The sequence below is a fragment of the Mustelus asterias genome, chromosome 22 (assembly GCF_964213995.1).
Source record: "Mustelus asterias chromosome 22, sMusAst1.hap1.1, whole genome shotgun sequence".
Taxonomy (NCBI): Eukaryota; Metazoa; Chordata; class Chondrichthyes; order Carcharhiniformes; family Triakidae; genus Mustelus; species Mustelus asterias.
In genome coordinates this window covers 67,657,971-67,682,910 of record NC_135822.1, presented here as the reverse complement: position 1 = coordinate 67,682,910, position 24,940 = coordinate 67,657,971, and the positions used below count along the sequence as shown (strand labels likewise).

General features: G+C 47.7%; 1 protein-coding gene across 4 annotated transcripts in view; it reads left to right on the top strand.

The window, feature by feature from the left end:
• LOC144510159 (netrin receptor UNC5D-like) overlaps nt 1-24,940 on the top strand; it is a 558,422-nt gene that overhangs the window by 491,474 nt on the left and 42,008 nt on the right. For all 4 annotated transcript variants that reach the window (XM_078239549.1, XM_078239553.1, XM_078239552.1 and 1 more), the window contains one exon: nt 8,286-8,370. In XM_078239549.1, coding sequence (XP_078095675.1) covers nt 8,286-8,370 — 85 coding nt within the window. The remainder of the gene's footprint in view (nt 1-8,285; nt 8,371-24,940) is intronic.

Sequence of the window (24,940 nt, the reverse complement as noted above, 5' to 3'; positions counted from 1 at the left end):
TTGAAGCCCTCAGGTGGTAGTTACTTCACTTCCAGTGAGATGGGGAAAGCAAATTTTCGGTCAACGCCTGGAATTTGGAAAGCAACAATTGCCTTAACTGCTATTACAGAGAAAAATTCCACAATTAGAGGCAATCTGTTTGCGGGCTTTCTCTTGTATATTGTTGGTCTTGATGTCAAAGCACAGGGCAGTTGAGAAGTCAGTCTGGTTGAGTTCTAATCAGAGAATCATAGAATCTCTACAGTGCAGAAAGAGGCCATTCAGCCCATCGAGTCTGCACTGACTCTCTAACAAGAACATCTTACCCAGGCCCTATTCCCCGTAACCCCATGCATTTACCCTGTTAATCTCCATTTCGCCCCCACCCCGCCGCTAAGCTAACATCTTGGGACGCTAAAGGACAATTTAGCATGGCCAATCCACCCAACCTGCACATCTTTGGATGAGTTACCTGCGTTCCTAACTCTTCATCGTTGCATCTTTCCCAATCCGGCAGCGGCTTCGGTTACTTGTGACATTGATGGCAACTTCTTGTCAGCGAGAAAGTATCCTTGGGTTGCTGTGTTTCAATGAGATTGTGTATGCACAGAGATGTTTCTGTTGCCATGCTACTCCTTGTAAAATCTGAGGTGCATTCTGAAATACAATTTTATCAGAAGTAGCGCTCAGAGCAGAGTGGCTGCGTTTTTTCCAGCGCTGTTTTTATGTTCCCTTTGAGGCAATCTCATAATTCAGCATTATGACCCAGCAAATAACTGTTGGTGCTCTGAATGAATGCGTGATGCATTCAGATGGTATTCCTCTGCCCATACTTTAATATTGATTTCATCTCTGTTACCTTTATGATCATTTATCACAGAATCACAGAATCCCTACAGTGCAGAAGGAGGCCATTCGGCCCATCGAGTCTGCACCGACCACAATCCCACCCAGGCCCTACCACCATAACCCTACATATTTACCCTGCTCCTCCCCTGACACTAGGTCAATTTAACACGGCCAACCAACCTAAGCCGCGCATCTTTGGACACGTGTGGACGAGTTACTCAGAGAATCTTTCACACTTGTTGCTGGGGGGTGCCTTCTCCGTGTCCTGTTAGGCCTTTCCACCTGCACCAATTCCTGGCTCTGAGAGAAAGGGAAGACAGGCTTGAAACTTCTTGCTGAGAAACGCACAAGGATGTCTTAGCCTTGCCTCTCATCTGACTAGAGGCAGTTTACAGTAAGCAGCATCACCACCCGACCCTACCCCCCCTCGCAGCTTCAGTGTTTTCTTAGCTCAAAGCCTCAGCTGAAGTTATTTGTTACCAACTTGACTGGAGATGTCCTTTTATTGCTGTTTCAATAGCTTAAATGGGATCTGTTTATTTTAACTCTGGGTTGTTTTACAATCCCCTGCATTCTTAGGAGGGCGGTCATCTGTTTTTGGACAGTTTTGTTTTCATTTCCAGTGCGTTTAAGGTTTCAATTTCTGTTTGGCTGCAGTTACAGTTAAGTTTTAGAAGGGACAGCAAGCTGAAAAGAAGTCTCTCTCTCTCTCTCCCTGGTTTGGGTCATCTGAAAGTAAGCTCTTGCCTTCCTGAAGGGGGGAATCTATTGTTGGTGGCTTGACCAGAGCCCTACCCTGGGGTTCTGGGAAGCTGTTCTGACTTCAAACTGTTCTGGGTGTGTCAAGAGGACCACTAGCACCTACAAGACTGAGAGTTTAATTCTCCAACCAAAGGACTAATTCCAGTCTCATGTGACTGGGCTGTGTTGAACCTGTTTAAAGGGTTTTATCTATGGCAAGGATTTTGTTTGGAACATTTTAGATATATTTGTTGAGGGTTATACATTATCGTGGTTGTTTTGTTTTTATTTGAAACTGATAAAAGTTATTGCTAATTTTCTTTCCATACATGCTAACTATATTCTGAAATAAACTTTGTATAATAAAAGCTCCCTAGTGGGTCATTTGAATCATACCTGAAGTGAAGCCTATCATGCTTATTCTAGCCAAATTCAAGGTGCGGAACTTATGATCCTGGCGGAATCCATTAAACACTTTGGAGTTTCTGAACTGAACCATAACAACCCGTAACCCCACACATTTATCACACACTAATCGCCCCAATCTACATGTCTTTGGACACTAAGGGGCAAGTTCGCATGGCCAATCCACCTGACCGGCACATCTTTGGACTGTGGGAGGAGACTGGAGCACCCGGAGGAAACACACGCAGACATGGGGACAACATGCAAACGCCACACAGACAGTGACCCGAGGCCAGAATCGAATCTGGGTCCCTGGCGCTGTGAGATGGCAGTGCTAACCACTGTACAGCCAGTCAAGCATAACTCTGAAGACTCCAAAGGTGGGGGATGGTGGCATGTTGAAACAGTGGTTAACACTGCTGCCTCCCGGGACCCGGGTGCAATTCCCGGCTCGGGTGACTTTCTGTGTGGAGTCTGCACATTCTCCCCGTGTCTGCGTGGGTTTCCTCCGCATGCTCCGGTTTCCTCCCACACCCCAAAGATGTGCGGGCTAGGTTGATTGGCCATGCTAAATTCCCCCTTAGTCAAGGACGATACATGGGATTACTGGGATAGGGTCTGGGTGGGATTGTTGTCGGTGCAGGATCAATGGGCTGAATGGCCTCCTTCTGCACTGCAGGGATTCTATGACTCCTGAGGCAGCCCGCAATCCTGTTTGAGTTTCATCCAAGAGAATATTGCAACAACTGGTGTCCCGTTATGAGATGGGGGATAAATCCAGCCCAAGGATCAATGCAACAAAGAGGCACGTGCGAAACCTAAGACCAAAACCTAGAATAAATAAGATGCTAAAACTTCTCAAACCTTCGAGAAACACTTTAGCTTGGGGCTTTTGCTCAATATTGGCCATTCCAGTTGCTGGAATTCACATCTCGGTCAGTAGCGGGGAGTCTCTAACAATGAAGCCAAGATTCTCCATTTTAGCTTGAAAAGATTTATTTAAACGGCAACACGGAACACAAATCTGGACCACGGGTTTATGAATTGATCTTTTCCACCCTGTCAATCATGTAGTGTAAGAAAGGCTTCAGTTTATGCTGTACAATATCACATCACAGAAAAGCAACACATCTCTGCGGCATTTTTCAATCACAGTGTTTTATAGCAGTCCATCGGGACTATTTGCTGCACAAAGGTAGTTATTTCATGAGCCTGTCCTCTGAGAATGAAAGCAACCCAAAATTGCTTTCATAATGGAAATAGGTGCAAACTATTTTTCCCATTGTGCTGCTGCTGTCAAAACACAGGTAATGTTTAAAACAGGAATATTATGAACATGATGGCAGAAAACTCTTTTTTCTCTCTTGTGCAGAAATGTACAGATTAGCCAGCTCCCAGTCCTGAACTGATTGCTGTGTGGGCAACTTTTACAGATGCGCCATGGAAAGCATTCTTTCTGGTTGTATCACAGCTTGGTATGGCTCCTGCTCTGCCCAGGACCGCAAGGAACTACAAAAGGGACGTGAATGTAGCCCAATCCATCACGCAAACCAGCCTCCCATCCATTGACTCTGTCTACACTTCCCGCTGCCTCGGGAAAAGCAGCCAGCATAATTAAGGATCCCACGCACCCCGGACATTCTTTCTTCCACCTTCTTCCGTCAGGAAAAAGACACAAAAGTCTGAGGTCACGTACCAACCGACTCAAGAACAGCTTCTTGCCTGCTGGTGTCAGACTTTTGAATGGACTTACCTTGCATTATGTTGATCTTTCTGTACACCCTAGCTATGACTACATTACACTAACACTACATTCTGCACTCGCTCATTTCCTTCCCTATGAACGGTATGCTTTGTCTGTATAGCGCACAAGAAACAATACTTTTCACTGTATGCTAATACATGTGACAATAATAAATCAAATCAAATCAAAATCAAACTGAGGACGGCCCGCAGTTGGTTCTCAAGCCTCACTTTCTTTTCCTCCTTCATGGGGGTGTTGCTGGCTAGGCTAGCATTTAATCTCCATCCTCGTTGCCCTTCAGTGGGTGTTGTTGAGCCACCCTCTTGAACCTCTGCAGTCCATGTGGTGTCGGTACACCCACAGTGCTGTTAGGGTGAGAGTTTCCAGGATTTTGATCCAGCCGCAGTGAAGGGACGGGCGATATGTTTCCAAATCAGGACGATGTGTGGTTTGGAGAGGAACTTGCAGTTGGTGATGTCCCCATCCCTCTGCTGCCCTTGTTCCCTGAGGTGGTGGTGGTCGTACGTTCGGAAGTTGCTGTCACAGGACAGGAGACTTGATGAGTTCCCGCAGTGTATCTTGCGGCACGGTGGCACAGTGGTTAGCACTGCTGCCTCACAGCACCAGGAACCCGGGTTCGATTCCCGGCTTGGGTCTCTGTCTGTGCGGAGTGTGCACATTCTCCCCGTGTCTGCGTGGGTTTCCTCCGGGTGCTCTGGTTTCCTCCCATGTGCTGGTTAGGTGCATTGGCCATGCTAAATTCTTCCTCAGTGTACCCAAACAGGCGCCAGAGTGTGGCGACTAGGGGAATTTCACAGTAACTTCATTGCAGTGTTAATGTAAGCCTTACTTGTGACTAATAAATAAACTTTTTAAAAAACTTGTAGATGGAATGCTCTGCTGCCTTTGCGCACCGGTGTAGGAGATGAATGAATGTTTAAGATGGTTCGTGGGGTGCCAATCAAGCGGGTTGCTTTTTCCTGGATGGTGTTGCGATTCTGGAGCCTTGCTGGAGCTGCACCCATCCAGCAAGTGGAGAGTGTTCCATCACACTCCTGACTTGTGCCTTGTAGACTGTGGACAGGCTCTGTGGAGTCAGGAGGTGAGTTACTCAGCACAGATGTTCCCAGCCTCCGACATAGTCTTGTAGCCCCAAGAGCATAAACAACTCAGTTGAGCTGCTGACAGCTGTCACGTCTCCTTCTTGTGCTCTGCTCTTCACTTTGTGGGCCAGTTGTCTCCAGCTAAGGGCGGCATAGTGGCACAGTGGTTAGCACTTGCTGCCTCACAACGCCAGGGACCCAGGTTCGATTCCTGGCTTGGGTCACTGTCTGTGTGGAGTCTGCACGTTCCCCCCATGTCTGCATGGGTTTCCACCGGGTACTCCGGTTTCCTCCCACAGCCCAAAGATGTGCGGATTGGTGGATTGGCTGTGGTAAATTGCCCCATAGTGTCAGGAGGACTAGCTAGGAGAAATGTATGGGGTTAGGGCCTGGATGGGATTGTGGTCGGTGCAGACTCGATGGGCCGAATGGCCTCCTTCTGCACTGTAGGGATTCTATTCCATTCTACGTTCCTGGAGGGACCGAGGGGTGTGGGGGGAATGTGACCAGGGGAAAGCAGTGAAAGATAAGCCTGGGAAAGCACATCTTCTCCTCCTGTCACTACAGAGGGTTTTTCTTCATTCACAAATAAATCTACCGTGAGTTGCTCTGCTCATCAATGATTAACTGAGAAGCTGGGTCCTCCAGCAGGCGTTGTGCCCTTTGTTAACCATTTCAGGGACCTGACCTGATGCCTATTGTAGGCAGACAGGCGCCAGAATGAGTCCCATTCTTGTTTGTGGCAGGATCTGTGGGACAGGTTGGATGAAAGCAGGTCTCCGCTGAAAAGTTATCCCATGCATCAGTTTTCCAATCAAGGAGTAGAAAAATGCATGTCAGTTTCCTTCACAGAACCTCAATGTTCCGAGACTCACACCCAATGCCCACAAATTCAACTCAATTAACCTTAATGTTGTATAGGGTGAAGAAAAAGCAAAGAATTGGGTGAACCAAAGACACTCAATGCCCCACCCAACCCTATTTGCAACCTCCCAATTTTACCAGTCATTCAGGTAAGTGACGAGGTCTTGAAATATTTATTCTGTGAGTTAGAAGGGGCAATCCTGCCTGGGTGGGATTGTTGTGGCTGGATGGGCCAAATGGCCTCCTTCTGCACTGTAGGGATTCTTGACTTTATGATTCAAAGTGTCAGTACAGTTCTCCCTTTCACAAAATGTATGGACTCTACAGTCCGGAAAATTTCCAATATTTTAGCATTTACTCCCACACCAACAGGGGAGAAATCTCTCAGTTCCACCTCGTCTTGGTATTTTCCACCACCGATGGCCAAAATGTTTCTGACCTGTGAATCATAGAATCATAGAAACCCTCCAGTGCAGAAGGAGGCCATTCGGCCCATCGAGTCGGCACCGACCACAATCCCACCCAGGCCCTACCCCCACATATTTACCCGCTAATCCCTCTAACCTACGCATCTCAGGACTCTAAGGGGCAATTTTTAACCTGGCCAATCAACCTAACCCGCACATCTTTGGACTGTGGGAGGAAACCGGAGCACCTGGAGGAAACCCACGCAAACACGAGGAGAATGTGCAAACTCCACACAGACAGTGTCCCGAGCCGGGAATCGAACCCAGGCCCCTGGAGCTGTGAAGCAGCAGTGTTAACCACTGTGCTACCGTGCTTTTCCTTTTCTGGATACACCAGAGATCGGGAAAGAAAAGACCTCCATTGTGCACTCAGCACAGTGAGATTACAGAACTGTACTTTGTAAAGCGATTTATTATTCTGTGACACGGCAGAAATGACCTTGCTGGGCTGACAACCCATGGGTGCAGCATTTGTAATGAATATCCAATGGCAACCAGAAGTCCACTATCACAATTTCTACTTCTCTTTGAGTAGATGCCATCGTCGTACAGCGTAGTAAAGGCCCTTCGGCCCATCAGGCCTGCACCGACAATAACCACCGGGGCGGCACTGCTGCCTCTCAGCACCAGGGGACCCGGGTTCGATTCTCGGCTTGGGTCACTGTCTGTGCGGAGTTTGCACGTTCTCCCCGTGCCTGCGTGGGTTTCCTCCGGGTGCTCCGGTTTCCTCCCACAGTCCCAAAGACGTGCTGGTTAGGTGCATTGACCGTGCTACATTTCCCTCAGTGTACCCGAACAGGCGCCGGAGTGTGACGACTAGGGGAATTTCATAGTAACTTCATTGCAGTGTTAATGTAAGCCTTACTTGTGACGAATAAGTAAACTTCTACCACTAAATTCATGCTGATCCCATTTTCCTGCACTTATCCCATTTCCTGAATGTTATGATATTTCAAGTGCTCATCCAAAAATTTTTTAAAGGTTATAAAGTTTCCCACCTCCACTACCTTCCCAGGCAGTGCATTCCAGATTCCCACCACCCTCTGAGTGAAAAAGCTTTTTTCTCAAGTCCCCTCTGAATCTCCTGCCCCTCACCCTAAAACTATGCCCCCTCGTGATTGACCCCTCAACCAAGAGGAACAGCTACTTCCGACCTACCTTGTCCATACCCTTCATAATCTTATCCACCTCAATCATGTCCCCCCTCAGCCTTCTCTACTCTAAAGAAAACAAACCTATCTAGTCTTTCCTTATAGCTCAAATGGTCCATCCCAGGCAACACCCTGGTGAATCTCCTCTGTACCCCCTCCAGTGCAATCACATCCTTCCTATAGTGAGGTGACCAGAACTGCACACACTATTCCAGCTGTGCCCTGTGAAATCTGAATCACACTGAGAACCCAAAGAGTCACAAACCTGACCCCTTTGGATAAGCCCTGTAACTTCATCCCACCTTCAAGCACTCTGAGGCTCTCTGGAGTCCCTCATGTGCTCGTTCAATTGTGTATGCGAGGCCGAACGCATTGCCTCGCCCTGATGCGGGCCCCCAATACCTGCCACCAAGGCCCATCATCAGCAGATAGGTGGCGGGCCAAAGTCCTGGCACTCCCGGAACCAAAGCAGCAGGCGAAGAGCAAAAGCAAATCTAGATCACTGAACGGGCATCAGACTGGAAGGAATGAGCTCCCCACGCGTTTTATTCTTCTGTCAGTGGGCTGAGGTGAAACAGGCAGATTTCAGGCTGCAAAATAACTGTTGGCCCTCATGACTGCCAGCCGGCCTTGAAACCTTCACATGAAAAAAATATTAGAGAAGTTGCAACACAGAATGGAACAGCTTGGTTGCATCAATGCCTATACTGCCTCGAGTTCGGAGCTCTCCATTCATATATCTGTCCTTTCCCCATGCCAATTATTGAGCATCATTTCCAATACTCAGTCAATTCCTTTATAAATATTGTTCTATCTACCTTTCCAACCATTCCCTATTCAAATAACCTTCGTTGAGAGTGAATAACCTTGATCTTCCATCGAAGATCTTCAGCCCTTGTCCCATTTATTGATGATAATTACATTTATAAATTCACGTGTTTATGCTCATGACACTGACGATTTGTTTTTCTTTTAATATCAGGGATCCGTATGTTGGTTCCGCTGGGGGCCATCCCAGAGGGGAATTCGTGGGAAATGTATATTGCGGTAAATCAAGGAGAAAACAGGTAGGAGCTACCAAATATTCCAGTGGACGGGACTTCTAAATTCTGTGGGCAGCGGAACGGGGAAAGTTACGATCTGCTTGTTTGGGATTCCATGTACTCCAGGTTGCGGGAAAAATTGAGCGGTCAACTGAAGGGGAGAATTGGATTTATCGAAGAGACCTTTCATGGTCTGATAGTTCAGAGCCAAAGGAGCAATCCAAAAAATACACTGAGGTTCTTGGTCATTTCTGAGCTATCAATCCGATCTTAGATTTGGCTTCGGGGCATTAGATCTCAAAAAGCATTAAATGATGTTGTTTGTCGAGAATATTTTTAATCGTAAATAATTAAAGCTTTGGAATCTAATTGCATGGTTTTTTAAAAAAGTAAAACATAGTCATTATATATTCACAATGCTTCATTTCATTAGCACTTTGCTATTGAAAGTTCGAACTGAAATATCAGAACTATTAAGGGTATTTATTATAAATAATTAGCTTCACATCAGCTAATTATAGATTGTTATAATAACACATGAGTGCACTTCTAATTATGTTGAGATTGGGTGTATCTCTCCTGGTGATTTACCTCGTTCTTAACAAAACATTACTGATTGTTGCATTTTACCAACATATGCTGTCTAATTGACAGGAATTACATCTTTAAGTGCTTTAGTCTCGGTTGCTTCATATAGAAAGACTTGGATTTACCTTGCGCATTTCAGGATCTCATGATATCCTAAGGCATATCGCAGAGAATGAAGTACTTTCGATATCCCAAGAGTCCTGCTTCGGACACCATGAAGTAGTCTTGAATATATGAACCACAAGTCTTGATTTATAAGTCATAACTGCATACATATGTCGAGGGTACAGGTAACTGAATGTAACCTAGGTCTTACTCCATCTCTGTCCATCTCCAGACTGACCTTAACGCTGGGTGATGTGTCTTCTTGACTGTTTGGCCGGTCCTGTACTCAGTCCCACATGAATTCTGTCTGTCTCTACTGCAACACTATCTGTTGGTGTGGTGTGGTCGGCGGCCCGTGGTCGGCCGCGCTTGGTTGGGGTCGTTGGGTTGCGCTGGGGCTTCATGTGTTTCATGTGAAGCAATTTTTTGGGGCGGCATCTCGGCCTTTTGGCTGGGATGCGGATGGGCTCGGGTCTTGGGGGGGGGGGGCCTCCCCCTTCTCCAATCAGCTTGGCTCATGTAGATCAGGCCCAGGACAGGGTGGTTTGGTCGCTCGCCCTGTCTTGTCAGCCTGGATCTGAAATGTCTCAACTTGTTGAGACTCTGAATTGGGTTTGATTTGATTGAATTGGAAAAGTATTAAAAAAAATAAAAAAATAAAAAATCTGTTGCAACATACGAGGGCTGGAATTCTCCGGCCATTAATGTAGGCGGGTTTCTCCAGTCCTGCCGGCAGCGCACCCCCGCCCACGGGTTTCCCGCCGGCCTGGGGTGACGTCAGTGGGAATTCACATTGACAGCGGCAGGACCAGAAAATCCCTCCGCCAGCAAACAACGCGCCACCTCTCGCCGGCGGGAAACACGGGGCTGGGAGGCCGGAGAATCCCGCCTGCGATGCAGCAACCAATTTATGTGCCGCAGGTCTCACGACAGGTGCAGACACAGAATACTGAGGGTTCTGGGAACCTGAAATAAAAATCAGAAAATGTTAGGTCAGGGGAAGAAAAACAGAGTTTCAGGGCTGTGACATTTCATGAGAACTGTTCAGATGGAAAGTACAGTAAGGAGTCTCACAATACCAGGTTTATTTGGTAGCACAAGCTTTCGGAGCTTCGCATCTTCTTCAGATGAAAGGTGGAAGGTCACAGACCAGAAACACAAATGCTGTTTCTCTCTCCACACGTACTGTCAGATTTCTAACGTTCCTGGCTCTTCCAGTTTTTCTGACATTCCATCGACTTGTCACAATGCTGGTTGATAACCCTTCCGACCAACTATCAATTCTATTTGGCGGGCGGTTTCACAGCCAGATCCCATGAACCCTCCCCATTTATCCAGGCTGGGGACCGACACTAATACACGCCAGCTTGCCTGCGCCAGTGGGTTCTTCCTTGGCCGGCAAGTCCTGGAATTGGACCCTTCTGGCTCAGGGAAATTCTCTGAAGAATTTTCAGCATTTTCTGTAAAAGGGATGATCTGTTTGAGAGATGTCGGTCGAGGGATTACCCCCCCCTCCCCATCCCCCGAGCTTCTTTGGTGCCATGGGGTCTTTTATGTACACCTGAGAGGGCAGCGGTGGTCTTAGTTTGAAGTCTCAACATAGAGGTGAATGCGAGCAGGGTGTGATAACTGACACATGGCCTAGTGGTATCATTGCTAGACTATTAATGCAGAAACTCAGTTAATGTTCTGGGGACCCGGGTTCGAATCCCGCCATGGCAAGTGGTGGAATTTGAATTCAATAAAAAAAAATTTGGAATTAAGAATCTACTGATGACCGTGAAACCATTGTCAATTGTCGGAAAAACCCATCTGGTTCACTGGTGTCCTTTAGGGAAGGAAACTGCCGTCCTTACCTGGTCTGGCCGACATGTGACTCCAGATCTAGTGGATTTTCACAGGAACTTCATTGCAGTGTTAATGTAAACTTGCTTGTGACCTGAATATTTAAACTTAAACTTAGCAATGTGGTTGACTCTCAATTGCCCTCTGAAGTTTCCAAGTGAGACACTCAGTTGTATCAGCGATTCAAGAAGACAGCTCACCACCACCTTCTCAAGGGCAACTGGAGATGGGCAATAAATGCTGGCCCAGGCAGAGATGCCCATAACCCACAAAAGAATAAAGAATAAAATGTGCAGTTTTCTGGATAAGCCAAAAATCTCACCATCATTTTCCAAAATTTTCCCATCCATGAAACCTCTTCACAACCTGAAAAAAAGGATGATAGTTTAAAGAACAAAGAACAATACAGCACAGGAACAGGCCCTTCGGCCCTCCAAGCCCGCGCCGCTCCCTGGTCCAAATTAGACCATTCTTTTGTATCCCTCCATTCCCACTCCGTTCATGTGGCTATCTAGATAAGTCTTAAACGTTCCCAGTGTGCCCGCCTCAACCACCTTGCCTGGCAGCGCATTCCAGGCCCCCACCACCCTCTGTGTAAAATATGTCCTTCTGATATCCGTGTTAAACCTCCCCCCCCCCCCCCCCCCTCACCTTGAACCTATGACCCCTCGTGAACGTCACCACCGACCTGGGAAAAAGCTTTCCACCGTTCACCCTATCTATGCCTTTCATAATTTTATACACCTCTATTAGGTCTCCCCTCATCCTCCGTCTTTCCAGTGAGAACAACCCCAGTTTACCCAATCTCTCCTCATAACTAAGCCCCTCCATACCAGGCAACATCCTGGTAAACTTCCTCTGCACTCTCTCTAAAGCCTCCACGTCCTTCTGGTAGTGTGGCGACCAGAACTGTACGCAGTATTCCAAATGCGGCCGAACCAACGTTCTATACATCTGCAACATCAGACCCCAACTTTTATACTCTATGCCCCGTCCTATAAAGGCAAGCATGCCATATGCCTTCTTTACCACCTTCTCCACCTGTGACGTCACCTTCAAGGATCTGTGGATTTGCACACCCAGGTCCCTCTGCGTATCTACACCCTTTATGGTTCTGCCATTTATCGTATAGCTCCCCCCCTACATTAGCTCTGCCAAAATGCATCACTTCGCATTCATCTCGATTGAACTCCATCTGCCATTTCTTTGCCCAAATTTCCAGCCTATCTATATCCATCTGTAGCCTCTGACAATGTTCCTCACTTTACCTCACAGACGCAGAGCATCATGAAACCAACATGACAAATGTGCAATCTTGCTTCCCACCCTGTGCGCCTGCATCATGACAAGCGCTCAAGCTACCATTCATCTTGTCTTGGCATGGGGACAGGAGTAAAATCCACTCTAATCACGGCGACATTTCCCATGTCCTCGCCTTGGCAGCGAATTTTAACAAAGACAAGTGTGACTAATACAAAATTGGACTTATGATACAGAAATCTGATAAACAAGGGGACAGAAATACGTGCATGAGGGAGCAGGATTAGTCTGAATGCAGATCATATGTATACACATGACAGATAAATTCAGTTAACTATACCGGAGTCACAATCAGTTGGGCATTTGAGTGCCCCAAGCAAAAATTGTTGAGGTTGAGCCCCAGCGTTGGCCTTTTAAAAAATTAATTTATGACTTGCGGACATTGCTGGCCAGACCAGCATTTATTGCTGATCCCTAGTTGCCCTTGGGAAGGTGGTGGTGAGCCACCTTCTTGCACCTTTGCAGTCCCTGAGGTGTAGATATTTTAAGGAGGGAGTTCCAGGATTTTGACCCAGCGACAGCGAAGGAACAGCGATATAATTCCAAGTCAGAAATGTGACTGACTTGGAGGAGAACCCCCAGGTGGCGGTGCTCCCAGGTATCTGCTGCCCTTGTCCTTCTAGATGGATTTAGAAGGCATGAATCTTGGTGAGTTTGTGCAGTGCGTCTTGTAGGTGACACACACGGCTGCCACAGTTCATCGGTGGTGGAGGGATTGAATGTTTGTGGAAGGGGTAGCAATGAAGTGGGCTACTTATCCCTGGATGGTGTTGAGCTTCTTGAGTGTTGTTGGAGCTGCATTCATCTAGGCAAGTTGGGAATCTTCCATCACACTCCTGACTTGTGCCTTATAGATGGTGGACAGGCTTTGGGGAGTCAGGAGGTGAGTTACTCACCACAGGATTCCTAGCCTTTTGACCTGCTGGTAGTCACAGCTTTATATAGTCATAGAGGTTTACAGCATGGAAACAGGCCCTTCTGGCTGTTCCAGTTTCGTTTCCAGTCAATGGTAACCCCCAGAGTGTTGATGGTGGAGGATTCAGCGATGGTAATTCCATTGAATGTCAAGGGGCGATGGTTAGATCCTCTCTTGTTGGTGATGATCATTACCTGGTACTTGTGTGGCACGGATGTTACTTGCCACTTATCATAGAAACATAGAAAATAGAAGCAGGAGTAGGCCATTCGGCCCTTCAAGCCTGCTTCACCATTCAATTTGATCATGGACTGATCATCAAATTCAATATCCTGATCCCCCTCCCTTCCCCCCATATCCCTTGATTCCAAGAGCTATATCTAATTTCTTCTTGAAATCGCGCAACGTTTTGGCCTCAATTACTTTCTGTGGTATTGAATTCCTCAGATTTACCACTTTCTGAGTAAAGAAATTTCTCCTCATCTCAGTCCTGACAGGTTTACCCCTTATCCTCAAACTATGACTCCTAGTTCTGGACTCCCCCACCATTGGCAACATTCTTTCTAATCTACCCTGTTTAATCGTGTTAGAATTTTATTAGTTTCTATAAGATCCCCTCTCACTCTCACTCAAATTAATACAATCCTAACTGACTTAGTCTCTCCTTATATGACACATGTACCATCCCAGGAAGCAGCCTGGTGAACCTTCGCTGTACTCCCTCTATAGCAAGGACATCCTTCCTCAGATTAGGACACCAAAACTGCCCACAATACTCCAGGTGTGGCCTTACTCATGTCCTGCACATTTGCAGTAAAACATCCCTATCCCTATACTCAAGTCCTCTCACTGTGAAAGCCAACATACCATTTGCCTTCTTTACTGCCTGCTGTACTGGCTCACTTACTTTCAGCGACTGATGCACGAGGGCACTAAGGTCTCGCTGAGTAACCACCTCTCCCAATTTACACCCATTCAAATAATAATGTCTTCCTATTATTGCTACCAAAGTGGATAACCTCACATTTATCCACATTATCCTGTATCTACCATGCATACGCCCACACACTCAGCCTGTCCAAATCACGCTGAAGTATCTCTGCATCCTCCCCACCCAACTTTATATCAACCCAAGCCTGGATATTGTCCAGGTCTCGCTGCATTTGATGTTACGCAGACGAGCTTAAGTGACTCCCCTCATTTAACTTGCTGACAGTGCTCCCAGAATAATAGGGCAGTTCGTCGAGGAGAGGCTCAGCCTCGAAAGGCCGTTGAACACTGCTGATGGTGCCCAGGGCTCTTGTTCTTCCAGCCTGCCACCAGAGTAGAGCAACACTCAAACGGGAAGAGAATGACTATGCGACAAAACCTTGGCTGAATTATTATTTTTCAAAGCAAATTCACAAAATATCAGACTATTCTGACAGTGCTGCAGTGACAGTCACAGCATGACAGTAATCAAAAGCCTGCAGACTTGTCAGTGAAATAATCCGGAGAGATAATACCAAGCAGACAGATGAGAAAAAAGAGAATGAGAAAGAGTAGAAGTCCTGCAGTCAATGCCACTGTCACTTCAATATTCTTGCATGCTTCAGAACTCTGCGAGTGATCTTCTCACAGGATGAAGGAAATTAATTAAGCTTTCTTAAGTCCGAGCTTCCTTGATCAACGTAGATTGTGCTTGTCTGATGGACTTAAAAGAAAGCCTATCCCCGTTGAGTGCTGCCAATGCCAAACTTCACCCAAGTCTGAAGAAAAGTGACTTGAGACATGGAAATAGTTTTAAATTTATTTATTATCGTCACAAGTAGGCTTACACTTAACACTGCAATGAAGTGACTGTGAAAATCTCCTAGGCGACACGGTGGTTAGCACTGCCGCTTCACAGCGCCAGGGACCCGGGTTCGATTCCCGGCTCGGGTCACTGTGTGGAGTCTGCACGTTCTCCCCATGTCTGCGTGGGTTTCCTCCGGGTGCTCCGGTTTCCTCCCACAGTCCGAAAGACGTGCTGGTTAGGGTGCATTCACCTGAACAGGCGCCGGAGTGTGGCTACTCGGGGAATTTCACAGTAACTCCATTGCAGTGTTAATGTAAGCCTTACTTGTGACTAATAAATAAACTTTAAACTTTACTTTAGTCGCCACGCCCCAGCACCTGTTCGGGTAACACTGAGGGAGAATTCAGCACGGCCAATGCACCTAACCAGCACGTCTTTCGGACTGTGGGAGGAAACCGGAGCACCCGGAGGAAACCCACGCAGACACGGGGAGAACGTGCAAACTCCACACAGACAGTGACCCAAGCTGGCAATTGAACCCAGATCCCTGGCGCTGTGAGGCAGCAGTGCTAACCCCGTGCCACCGTAAAAATATCCTACCCAACTGAGCATGCTGCTGTATCATTGATGAAAAAGCAGCTATCTCAAACGTTTTTGTCTTGCCCTCATAGAATCCCTACAGTGCAGAAGGAGGCTATTCAGCCCATTGAATCTGCCCCCATTCTCTGAAAGAACATCTTACCCAGGCCCACCGCACCCCCCTGCCCTCCCTATCCCCATAACCCCGCACATTTACTGTGTCTAATCCCTCCCAACCTATACGTCTTGGGATACTAAGGGGCATGGCCAATCCACCTAACCTACACATCTTTGGAGTGTGGGAGGAAATCGGAGCACCCGGAGGAAACCCACGCAGACACAGGGGAGAATGTGCAAACTCCACACAGACAGTGACCCAAGCCAGGAATCGAACCTGGGTCCCTGGCGCTGTGAGGCAGCAGCGCCAACCACTATGCCACCGTGCCACTCACTCATCAGAGTGGACACTTCAAAAGAATGCCAGAATAAGGGGAAAACACCACTGTATGCTGTAAGAGAAGAGAATGCCAATTGGTTGGCAAGTGGACACGGAATGAGGCAGCAAATGGCTGTCACTGAAACTAGTGCTGGTTTGATGCTAGGTCTGCAGGCTGTATATACTCCAAAAACTGGGGGATTGTCTCAAACATCACCCCCTTTCTGCTGTTCACAATGGACAAGTTACAGACCACTCCCAACCAGCCTGTGCTTGAGAAATTAACATACACTTCATGCAGGTACATTCCTGGAGATATTGGTGAAACCACCATTTGTTGTAGGATAGGGGAGCAGAGTGGAAAGTAGAACTGAGGCCACAATCAGATTAACTATGATCTTGGTGATAAGCAGAGGCAGACTCAAAGGGCCAAATGGCCCACCCTTGCTCCTCGGTCCGCCTCGCAGTCACATACCTAATGCTGAATGACCATTGCAAACTCCCTGTTTAATGAATGGAAAATTCCCTTTCCCAGCGATAAATATTCTTTATTCCTTCACGGAATGTGAGGAGGCCAGTAATTATTGCCCAACCCAGATTCCCTGCAAGAGGTTGGTGCAGAAACCACCACTTTGGATACAACTGAGTGACTTACTCGACCATTTCAGAGGGCATCTAAGAGTCAACCACATTGCCATGGGTCATGCGGTGACGTATAGGCTGGCCAAGGTAAAAATGGCGGCCAGGATTTTCCGGCATGCTTTCGGGCGGCAGAGGCAGCTCGCCATTGGCCGGAGGGATCTTCCAGTCCTTCCGGTGTCAATGGTGTCTTGTGTGGCTCACTCATCCCGCCACCAGAGAACCTGCTTCACTGGGCACTGAAATTGGGAATGTATTCCAATCCCTGGAGTGACGATCATGTAAGACACAACGCAAGCTCTTCCTTGCACAAATTCCTTCATTGTGCACACACACCTACAAGCATTTAGAATAATAGTTATGGCATTGTCATTCATGAAAGAAGAAGCACTTGCATTTATATAGTGACCTCAACTTATCTGGGAAGAGTTGAAGAACATAAACCAGTGAGCATATGTTTGCTGTATTTCCCCTGAGGCCCAATCGTGATCAATCACTTGGATGCAGTTTTTTTTTAACCAATGCATTAATAGTTGTTTCATGCCATCTGCTCTGCGTTCTGCACTGACCTGTTCCCCAGCAAGAAGGGCCAGATTTTACTGACAACCCAAACAGTCCCTGAACAACGCATTCATTTGTCTCAAGGTTCATAAGGAGGCAGGCCATTTGGCCCGTCAAGCCTGCCCGGCCATTCAATAAGATCATGGCTGTTGCTGTATCGAAACACCATACTCCCATGCTCCCCCATACCCTTTGATGCATTTAGAGAGCAGAACTCTAACTATTTCCTTCTCAAATATACCGAGTGACTTGGCCTCCACAGTCCTCTGTGGCACAGAATTCCACAGGTTCATCACCCTCTGAGTGAAGATGTTTCTCCTCATCTCAGTCCTACCCCATATCCTGAGACTGTGACCCCCTTGTTTTAAACCCCTCCAGCCACGGAAAACTGCATCCACTGGATAAAAGCAAATTACTGCGGATGGTGGAATCTGAAACCAAAAGAGAAAACGCTGGAAAATCTCAGCAGGTCTGGCAGCATCTGTAAGGAGAGAGAAGAGCTGATGTTTCGAGTCCAGATGACCCTTTGTCAAAGCGCAGAGCTTTGACAAAGGGCCATCTGGACTCGAAACATCAGCTCTTTTCTCTCCTTACAGATGTTGCCAGACCTGCTGAGATTTTCCAGCATTTTCCCTTTTAGTCCCTGCATCCAGTCTGTCCAGCCCTGTCAGAATTTGAGACTTTTCAATTAATTCCCTCTCATTCTTCTAAATTCCAAGAGATACAGGCCCAGTCAACCAAATCTCTCCCCATACAACAATCCTGCCATCCCCAGGAATCAGTCTGGTGAACCTCCATTGTGTTCCCTCAATGGCAAATATGTCCTTTCTCAGATAAGGAGACCAAAACTGCGCACAATACTCCCATGTGTGATTTGACCAAGGGCCTGCACAAGCTGCTGTGAGATATCCTTGTTCTTGTAGTCAAGCCATCTCGCAGTGAAGGCCAATGTCCCATTTACCATCCTAACTGCTTGCTGCACCTGCATGTTTGCTTTCAGTGACTAGTGTACGAGGACACTCAGATCCCTCCATCCGTCAACATCTCCCAATCTCACCTGCAAGCCTAGCTGACCCCCTCTTCCAACTCTGTCAGATGTCTCAAAGATGGGCAGCGCCTCCTCCCATCCCCCACCCTCCCGGCAACCCCTGCCCCCCCCCCCCCCCCCCCCCCCGCGCCTCCCATCTTCCCCCGTTCTCGACAGACGTGCCTCATCTTTTCCTGCTCAAAGACAACCAAAAGGTGCATCCATGTGAACATGTCAATTTGGTTCAGTTCTCTCACACTTCACTCACAAGACAGCCCACTGAGGTGCGGCAGAACATGGTTGTCCAGCAGAGTTGTGGGCCAGTTCCCTCCTGAGCCTATCCACATGCGAGGAGAAGGCTCTGACAGGCATCTTGAGTTGCAGAGGTTGCCCTCCGTGCCGAAGGACAGTTCCACGCTGCCTCCTTCCATACAGTGTTCTGTGTATGTTGAAAGCTGAAGGAGGCACAGTGGTCACTCCACTGCAGAGTGGTTGTATTTAAATGGGGTTGGAAGGCACAGCTATTCTGTTGAGGTCCATGTACCCCGACATTCTCGTTGTGGTTTTGGTGACCCGCAGGAAGTTGTCCCAGAAGGGAAAGATGCATGGAGTTTCAGCTTCATTCCTTTAGCTTGTGAAATAACATAAACAATGTCAAATTTTACATTTTTATTTCTTTTTCTTTTTTTTTTAAACTTGTGTCTTTTTTTTCCAACCAGTCTTTCTCTCCCGTGCTTTATTTCTCTTTCTCTCCTTGAATTGACATCTAATTCACCCATTCTCAGTCCGTGCCACGTTGAGTTCTCAATCTTTGAGCCTCGTTAAGAAGACTGTTTCCCCTATTGGTCACCCAAAGGGTAGTGGATCAAAAGCCCCGATTTCGATTTGTGTGAGAGGTCCATAATCAGGGGGCATAAGAGGTCTGAGGTTTTAGAGGGGGATTGGTTCATCTGGAGGGTGGTGGGGATCTGGAACTAAGGGCGGTGGAGGCAGAAACACTCATAACCTTTAAAAAGTACTTGGATTTGCCCCTGAAGTGCCTTAACCTTTAAGGCTGTGGAGCAAGGGGCCGAGGGTGGGATGAGGCTGGCACTTGGCCAGTGCAGGCACATGAAGGGCTGAATGATCTCATTTTACTCTGCAAATTTCAGTGATTCTTTGATTTCTGTGCCCCATTGCCCTCAATGTACGGCCATCAGTTTATACCTCGAGAAGTTTTTGGATCCAAAATCATAGAATCAGAGGTGGCGATTCTCCCAAAAGTGCTGAATTGGTGGGAAAATTGTTCGAGATCCCAACTGTTTCATCAGTTCAGCTTCTCACCTGAATCTCCGCACGCTGGGCGCTGCAGAGGTCCCAGTCATGAATCTCATTAAAAACCCAGGGGGGACGGGGGCCTATTCACGCCAGTTCTGGAACTCTGAGCATGCGCAGTGGTTCTGATCTGTCAGCCTCCCTGTTTGCAGGCCAGCTCGATCGCTGGCCAGCTCAGGACCCCCGCAGTGCTGCCCCTCCAGATCCCCCCACGGCCCGATCGCGGCCCCCACAACAATTCCCGGGCCAGCCCTGACCCCCCCCCGGCACCCCCCCCCCCTCGCCCTGGAACACCCCGATATCCAGCTCACCCCTCCCAAGCATTGGCGATCCCCTCACTCCCTCACCCCCGCAGACCACCCCCCCCTCCGCTGACCCCTCCCGCCACCCCCCCCCCCACCCCCCCAGGTCAGATCCCCCCCCCCCTCCCCGGAAGGCAGCCTCCCCCCCCTCCCCCCCCAGCCTGCCCCAATCACTGCCCTCCATCCCAGACAGATCCTGTCTGCAGAGTGGCAGCGGGACCCCTCGCCCCCACCGATTGCCCCATAGGCCCCACCCACAATAGGCCCCTTGGGGGCACTTTGCCCCCTGGGCAGTGCCAGGGGGCACAGGCTGGCACTGCCATGATGCCCATGCCCAGGGGGCACCACTCCATCGCCCCCCGACCCCCTGGTGGGCCCCGATTGCCCCCCCTTCATTCCGGCGGGGTCTCCCACTAGTTCCCCGGACGTGTGGAGCTAATCTCAACCCCGCCAGAATGAGGTACTCCTGGTGGGGCAGGAGATTCAAGCGGGACCGGCAAGTTCTGAGCCAAGCCCGATAATCACATGCAAAATATATTTAAAATACATTTTAAAAAGATTCAAACCACTTACCTCTCTTCCCACCGGTTTCCAGCGCGGTCTCGCCTGCGACTGCTCTCCGGCTCTGGGAGACGCCCATGTGTTCCCGGCGCATGCCCAAATCCCGGAAAATGGCCAACACGCGATTCTCCCGACCAGACCCGCCAGAAAGGTTGCGGGTCACGATGGGAAAACCGGGGCCATAGAATCTCTACAGGGCAGAAGGAGGCCATTTGGCCCATCAAGTCTGCATCAACCACAATCCCACCCGGGCCCTATCCTCGTAAGCCCACCTATTTACCCTTGCTAATCCCCCTGACACCGAGGGGCAACTTAACGTGGCTAATCCACCTAACCTGCACATCCTTTGGACTGTGGGAGGAAACCGGAGCACCCGGAGGAAACACATGCAGACACGGGGAGAACGTGCAAACTCCACACAGACAGTGACCTGAGGCCGGAATTGAACCCGGGTCCCTGGCACTGTGAGGCAGCAGTGCTAACCACCGTGCCGCCAAGATGGTGCTGGAATGTGGCTTCTTGCGCGCTGTCCTCAGCATACCCTGTAACTCTAATTTTTTACTCTTTTTCAATGCTGCGAAGGGTATACTTTGTCTGCATAGCGCGCAAGAAACAATACTTTTCCCTGTAGACTAATACGTGTGACAATCATAAATCAAATCAAATCAAAAGAAACTCACTGGGCATCTATTGTGTTTTAAAAGAACTAAAATCTACATGAACAGATGCCATCAGCCTTTTGAATGGATCTATTATATATTATATCCTGCACCCTCCCCTTTCCTTCTCCCCTATGTACTCTACAAAGGGTATGCTTTGTATAGCACGCAAGAAACAATACTTTTCACTGTATCATTATACTTGTGACAATAATAAATCAAATCAAAACTAAGGGGACACCCACTCTTATTCAGTTTGGCCCTGTGTACTCCTGAGACTGAGCAAAGTGTACAAAACCCATTCTGCGTGCATGGACTCACTGGGAGATTTCAGTTTCTGGCTGTTGGAGGAATAACAAAAAACCCCTTTCGGTCAGATTAGTCTGAATGTTTTCTTTCCAAAAACAATTGTTTGGGAGATTAAACACGAGTAAAAAACAAAGGTTCAAAACTGGGCTTGACAGCTTGAGGGCATGGTGGTAGTTTTATAGCACCATCAAATATTTCTGTGCTCCAACTCAACACCAGTACCTAGAGATAGATGGTCCTTCTGGCTGTGCTAATTTGTATTCCTGTTCGTGGGAAATTAGTCAGAGCTGCCACAGGGGTACAGATTTGCTATTATTTTCCCCCTCCGCAAACAGAGGGAAATTTCATGCACTTTGCATCGCAAGAACATCTCTCTGCCTTGTTCTAAATAACAACCTCTCCTGGGTTTTGACCATGGTGTGATGTGTTCCGCTTTGTGGACAGATGGTCCTGCTCCAGGCCATATCCTTGGATTTGAGACATAATCAGAAATAAACTCTTCATTACATAAATTCTCACAGGAGAATTTGATCAATGCGTTTTCTAAAGTTAAAAAAAAAAATCAACACACTTTCCCTCATTGTGTGGTATGCACATTCCAATCTAGCTCAACTGGAAGAAAATGTGGGACATACAATGCGATCTTTGCTGCGGATTATCCTTTAATCTTAACTTTGTGTTTTCGTTCTAATCACAAGTGACCGTTTTGAGGCCTTAAAAGCCACGTATAACAGTTAAATCATCAGGAGTAATGTGGAGTTGCCGGCATTGGACTGGGGTAGGCACAGTAAGAAGTCTCACAACACCAGGTTAAAGTCCAACAGGTTTATTTGGTAGCATGAGCTTTCGGAGCACTTGCCCCTTCATCAGGTGAGTCAACTTGTCACTCACCTGATGAAGGAGCGGCGCTCCGAGAGCTTGTGATATCAAATAAATCTGTTGGACTTTAACCTGGTGTTGTGAGACTTCTTACTGTGCTCATCAGGGGTGGCGCAGTGGTTGGCACTGCTGCCTCACAGCGCCAGGGACCCGGGTTTGATTGCGGGCCTTGGGTCACTGTCTGTGTGGAGTTTGCACATTCTCCCCGTGTCTGCGTGGGTTTCCCCCGGATGCTCCGGTTTCCTCCCACACTCCAAAGATGTGCGAGTAAGGTTGGTTGGCTGTGCTAAATTGACCCTAGTGTCAGGGAGATTAGCAGGGTGAATATGTGGGGTTACGGAAAAAAGACCTGGGTGGGATTGTGGTTGGTGCAGACTCGATGGGTCTAATGGCCTCCTTCTGTACTGTAGGGATTCTAGGATCCTAAACTACGCATGGTGTTCAGATTCAGGTATTACCGATACGATAACAGTGATAACAGCAGGTTAACTCGCGAGGTTTGTGAAATTCAAACAGGATCAGCTGGTGACGAAAGGCAAATTTTCTTTTATTCATTCGTGGGACATGGGTGTCGCTGGCTGGGCCAGCATTTATTGCCCATCTCTAGTTGCCCTTGGAGGGCAGTTGAGAGACAGCCACATTGATGTGGCTCTGGAGTCACGTGTAGGCCAGACCAGGTAAGGACGGCAGACTTCCTTCCCTAAAGGATATTAGTGAACCAGATGGGTTTTTCCCAAGAATGGACAATGGTTTCATGGTCATCAGTAAATTCTTAATTCCAGATATTATTTTTATTGAATTCAAATTCACCATCTGCCGTGGCAGGATTCGAACCCGTGTCCCCAGAACATTAGCTGAGTTTCTAGTCCAGAGAGAATACCACTAGGCCATTGCCTCACCTCAAGCATTGTGAGCCAGATTGATGGCAGGAACTCACAGTTACATCATTTTGGACACCCTGGTTCAGCTTTGCTCAATGGATATCTCTTTCCTTTCTGAATCAGAAGCTTGTTGCTTCAAGCCCCACTCCATTCAAGAACAAAAAGCACTTACCCTAGATTGGCGTTCAGCATCGTACCAAGGATGTGCTACATTGCTGGAGGTGGCACTCTTCAGCTGAGACGTTAAACCAAATATCCAGTTCAGATGAATCAACAATGAAAGAAGGATAGAGAGCTAGAGTCCCGGCCAACATTCATAGAGTCAGCATGGAAACAGGTCCTTCGGCCCAACTTGTCCATGCTGCCCTTTTTTAAAAAACTCCTAAGCTAGCCCCAATTGTCCACATTTGGCCCATATCCCTCTATATCCATCTTACCCATGTAATTGACTAAATGCTTTTTAAAAGACAAAATTGTACCCGTCTCTACTACTACCTCTGGCAGCTTGTTCCAGACACTCACCACCCTCTGTGTGAAAAAATTGCCCCTCTGTACCCTTTTGTATCTCTCCCCTCTCACCTTAAACCTATGCCCTTTTGTTTTAGATTCCCCTACCTTTGGGAAAAGATATTGACTATCTAGCTGATCTGTGCCCCTCATTATTTTATAGACCTCTATAAAATCACCCATTAGCCTTCCTACGCTCCAAAGAAAAAAGTGCCAGTCTATCCAGTCTCTCTTTACAACTCAATCCATCAAGTCCCAGTAGCATGCTGATAAATCTTTTTTACACTCCTTCTAGTTTAATAATATCCTTTCTATAATAGGGTGACCAGAACTGTACACAGTATTCCAAATGTGGCCTTACCAATGTGGCCTCAATAAGACGTCCCAACTCCTGTATTCAATGTTCAACATTCCTCCAGATAGAGAAAAATCAATCAGTTGTCTATCTAATTGTTGTTTGCGGAACCTTGGACTGGGCAATTGTTTACCTTGTTGCATAACAGGAACTGGACTCTGGAATAATTGATGACTGAAGTGCCGCATAAAGACCAGCGATCATTCCTGAATACTTTGGTACCATCCTGTTTTTAAATTTAATATTTATTCCAAGAAAAGCTCAAGGCGTACGTTTTCTGCTGCCGCCCTCCATAGGAATCGTCACGAATGAGACAGAAAATTTGGCAGCCCATTTCAAGAGGCTGGGGGGAGGGGGGAATGGAGTCAGAGGGAGGGAGCAAGTGTAAAATCCCGCCCCAAGAGTGGGGTAGATATTTGGCAGAGACTGCAATTAATGGGTTCAACAGGGGGTGGCATTTGTTTCTAACTTTCAAATGATCTTGTGTCAAAATATCAACACTCACTAACTCAACCCATTTGTACGGCCCTTTTGAATTTTCCTGTGGGTACAATTGCTTCTGCATATCCAAAAGTCACAGATAGAATTACATCAGCACTCAGTGTCACGACAGTACAGTGCTCACATCACAGAAAAAATCGAATCAAGAAATAAATCTTCATGCTCTCTCCTCAGCACAGGTGGAACCAGTGGGTATGTCTAGACTGGAGGGGTGACCTTGTGAAAAAAATTCTAAATGCCAAACGAGGGTGAAAATGGGAGAGAATTGCGCTGTCATTTTGGACGAGATAAACATCGAATCTTACCTGACTCTGTCAAAAAAATTAGGCCAAACCTGTTTCTCGCCAGCAGGGGGAGGGGGTGGGGCCTGCCTCGCCGGAAAACCGGCAGATTGCAGCAAAGGGCACCATTGCACACAGGCAGAACACAGAGATCTGAGAATGACTGCCTCCCCCAGCTGCTGCTAGCCTTTATGGCCAAATCCAACCCCCCAGAGCTACCATGGGGCTCTACAGATGAAACCCCCTTCCCCC